Source organism: Rhagoletis pomonella, unplaced genomic scaffold, assembly GCF_013731165.1.
Source record: "Rhagoletis pomonella isolate Grant_MI unplaced genomic scaffold, Rhpom_1.0 Rhpom_scaffold_00004, whole genome shotgun sequence".
Classification (NCBI taxonomy): Eukaryota; Metazoa; Arthropoda; class Insecta; order Diptera; family Tephritidae; genus Rhagoletis; species Rhagoletis pomonella.
Genome location: NW_023458558.1, coordinates 15,870,106 through 15,874,537, shown reverse-complemented (window position 1 = coordinate 15,874,537; position 4,432 = coordinate 15,870,106). Strand labels below are relative to the sequence as shown.

The following is a 4,432-nucleotide window of genomic DNA, read 5'->3' as shown; positions in this document are numbered from 1 at the left end:
TCCTTGCCAGTTTTTGTGTCCTTTGCCTTGTAAACGATGCCATAAGTTCCTTCGCCGATTTTTTGAATTCTCTTAAAGTCCCCCACCTCGAGCATTATACCGACCTTCACCACAATAATACACTTTTGAAATGCCAATTCATTTATAGTGAAAAATAAACGTTTTATTTTATTAGTTTAATTCAGTATTGTAATTAATTAAAATATTTGCAAAGAACAAAATATAAACCAAGCGAACGCAGCCGCCAAAAGCAAAAAGGAACAACAACGTAGCAAAAAAAGGAACAATGAATGTCAGAACAGGGATAGATCACAAAACTTCCACTGGAATGCACTACCGGGCGTCACTGGAATGCACTACCGGAAGTATAGGGTGATAAACACTGGTTTCACCCTGTTGCATTGTGTCGTTTCTTTATGCACTTTTCCAATCAGAAACGAGCGGCAAAGCGCGCTTTTCACTACATCACTTTAAAAATTTCACAGTAGAGGGCGCAAAGATTGGTTTGCGTTACCAACTGCCAAGAGCAGCGTTGCCGAAATCTTTCACTGAAAAGAACCCAACCGACGTTAGCTCCTGACAAAGAACTTAAATTGAGAGTAGAAAAAGGAATTGTTCAAAGTTCCTGTTGTTTGAGATTGAAAATAGGAATGTGTGTGTAAAATTTTGAAATTAAATTGCTTGCAAATGTCAAGAATATGAAAAATTCATCTCAGCCGTTCTACCTTCCTATTTTTTTTTCATGATTGTAGGTATTTTGGATTAAGTCTCCCTTTAACAGATTTTCTACATACATACAAATCTATTAATTTAAGTGGAAAACTGAAATAAAAATTCGTAATTTTGAGAGAAAAATCGTCAAAACGTCATTGGGCTTAAGTAACGTCAAAATGACAACGAAATCGTCAATTCGGCAACGCTGGCCAAGAGGTTTTTTATAAAGGGAGTGTTACCCAATTGCGCATTTGCTCAATCGTGTGAATAAACAAATATTTTTTTTTGATCCCAATCACGAAAAACAATTTGTTAAAAATTTTCGACATTTAGATTAGACATTTCCTGTTGCTAGGCTATTATTTTAGTATAGCCAACAACCACAATATAACCAGTAACCAACCTTCGGTGAATTTGGCGACTGCCTTCCTCGGGGATGAATATGCTAGGGATGAAATTATTGGTACACACGCCTTCCAACCACGCAGGGTTGCTTTTAAGAAACAAAAAATAATTAACTCCAAATAGTTTCAAAAAGTATAGTGTAAACCGAAATTAATTGAATAATTCCTCATAAAATGGTAAACATAAATGACTCATTTTCTAAACGATTTAAATAAAACGCATTTCATAACCTTTCTTGTGCAAACGGTATTTGCGAATTGATAGAAAAGTACTACGGATGGTAAATTTTTGTTAGCTATGAGGTGAATGAAAATTTTCAACCCGGCCTGACGGTTTTGAAGAGTTTGTTTGTTCTAATTTTATTACTAAGGCATCTAATAAATGCATGGCTTTTAGTTCTAGAAGAATAAATGACAGTAAATACAAGTCTTTTTTGTATAATTTCTGATTTTAATTGCTCAACTTCTTTTGCACCAGAGCAACTGTCAAAAATTTCCAGCAGTAAAAAGTTACGAATTGGCACAGCAAAAATGTAAATTTTTCTCGCCATAATAAAAAGTTTTTTTCAACGCGGAGCGCTGCCACTGAGAGCCTTTGCCAACTGATAAAATGGAGAAAATTTGGAAAGACCAAACAAAAATTTTGAGATTTCTCGTTGTGAATACGAATGCCATAGTTTTTACCTAGCTCATGGGACTACGCAAAATTTTGACAGCTTGTAAATATGTATACACATAAAGTTGTTGGCAGTAATAAAGAGTCAAAATCAAAATGGAGAAAAGAACAAAAAGCATACGTTAGTTGTCAGTTATGAAATAAATCCAATTTATTTGCGAACATTTGTTTATTCTATTTAGTGAAAGGCAACCACGCGGAAAAGCTTGCGTTAATTATATTGATAACAAAGCCTGGCAGCTCGCACGTTGTCTAAATTCTCAAGTAACATAAAGTCCACAAAATAATAAATTGCTTGTATTACCATCAATACGCCATGTATAAATTTTAACAATAAACAAAAATAGAGATTTCGCACGAGCGTTTGTTTGGGTTATCAACACCATTTATAATTTTCTTTTAATAAAATCACGATTTGTCAAATGCTTAAATTTATTTATCTATCCATGAAATTATTTATTATCCATTAAATAGCAGCACACAACCCCGTGCCTTCCTCAGGAGTGAATATAACTACAACAACAACGACTACTACAACAACAACCCAAAAAGGTTGGTTACTGTCTATACTGTGCCAACAACCCCAAACCGGAAGCAATATGTGTTTGTTGATTTTGAAACTGTCAAACTTTGTATGCATATCTATAACCTATATATAACCTGAGTTTATAACTTTATATAAGGATTTTGGTGGATAAATGCATAAATTTCAGCAAAATTCCATCCTGACAGGTTGCCAGGTGGTCGCTTTTACTACGAACACATAAATAGCAAATTGACACAATGAACGAGGTAAGAATGAAACGAAACCACCTTATAAGTGAAATAATAAACCATTTTATCCAATTACCCTTCATGGGAAGGTGCCTCTGCCCGGCTGGTTGATGTCCTCGGTAAGACAAGAGCTGACATCACCGTCATCCAAGAAATGCAGTGGACGGGGCCAGGAAAAGTAAGTGTGAAGCCTTGCGACGTCTACAACAGTTGCCACGTAAAGGAGCGAAAATTCGGTGCTGGATGCCCCGACGGAAGAGAAGGACGAGGCGTCCGAGGATCTCTTCTATGAGTGCTTAGAGCGTATATATGAGAGCTGCCCGCGACACGATGTTAAAATCGTGCTCGGCGATTTTAATGCCAAGGTGGACAAGGAAGGAGCTTTGGCGCCACTGTCGGAAAATTCAGCCTCCACGACGAAACTTCCGATAACGGACTAAGGCTGATCGACTTCGCCGGGACCCGAAACATGGTAATATGTAGTACTAGGTTCCAGCATAAGAACATCCGTCAAGCTACATGGTTGTCTCCATGTTATAAATAATAAAATTGGGCTAGCACTGCTGCAATAGGATGATAAAACTTAAAAATTAGGTAATAATCTCACCACCAAATACTTACTTAGTAGGCAGTAGTCGAAAGGTAATGGAGTGAGGGTCGAATTCAGTCGACTTCGGCGCAAGTGAATTCGTTTGGTGTACCTAAAGAGGCCAATACCAAATCAACATCATCCACGCAATACCAGAATGGGCTTGGTCAATTATCATTTTCTAAAGTACTTTGCCTTTAGTCGATGGAGGAGACCAAAGCTTCACACAAGTAGGCCATATAGGGCTGGTGTAATACGATATGGAGTTACCGATCCTATTTTATTTTAAAACGCTTATTCGCTTACAAACCTTTTTCTAAATTCCACCTGTGAAATCTCTTGAAAGAACGATTTAAGAAGAATGCCTAATTGTTTTTCCACGTGTTCAAAGAATACCACGGTATCTTTTGGCATTTCTAACAAACTGTTTAAAAATTACCCGTGGTATGTCTACTTCGTCCAGGAATGATGTGCGTGGCGCTGTCCTTGCCAATACGATAGCTTTGCAATTACCTTTAATATCACTCATATGAGGTGAATTCTATAATGCTAAGGGACTTTACATTGTCTATGTGCGAGTATAATGCTTTTAGGCGAGGTGAGACAGTTTTTTCTTCGACTCTTTCTTAGAGTTTGTGCTATGATAAAAAAGGGAACGTTTCTGAGAACACTGTTCGAATTTATACAGGGTAACCTAAACTTGGTTTATTTACGGATGGAACGAATCTGAACTGAAAGGTTGGTGGAGGCGTTTTCGAGGCGCAATTCTCCATCATACAGATGAAGCAACAGTTAAGGACGCGTCGGATTGGTTGCTCTCCAGTGTGACACTTTTGAAAGAGGTGAATATCTATTCCGATAACTAAGCCTTCTTGGTTCGTTTGCGAATGGTGACTGTTTGTATGACTTCGTTATCGACCGCATTCGATAACTACGCTATTAAGCTTATTTGGGTTCCGGGTCACAGCCAAATCGCTGGAAATTGCACAACCTATGTACTGGTAAGGCAGGTAATTCTGGAGGAAGTGCTCTCGGTAAGAGAAAGTCTGGGTGCTCCAATGATCTCGAGTATTTAGTCTGAACAAATGGGCATTTAGTCAGATCAGCGGGCGCTGGGCGAAGAACTTGAAATGCAAGTTGGCTAAAGCCTTCTGGCCTCGTGTAGACCGGAAGTGGTCCAATGAGCTCTTGGAACTTAGCCTGTTACACCGCTCGCTCTTGGTGGGACTTCTAGCTGGTCATTGCATGATAGGTAAGCATGCGGTAAGGCTTAGA

The 4,432-nt window shown here is 38.3% G+C and overlaps 1 protein-coding gene across 1 annotated transcript in view; it reads right to left on the bottom strand.

Annotated features, from left to right (window-relative positions):
• Positions 1 to 262, bottom strand: part of LOC118737098 (cyclin-dependent kinase 2-like) — a 7,518-nt gene extending 7,256 nt beyond the window's left edge. The window contains exon 1 of the mRNA XM_036467379.1: positions 2 to 262. Within this exon, the coding sequence (XP_036323272.1) occupies positions 2 to 95 (94 nt within the window). The 5' untranslated portion in view covers positions 96 to 262. The remainder of the gene's footprint in view (position 1) is intronic.
• Between the last annotated feature and the right edge of the window lie 4,170 nt (positions 263 to 4,432).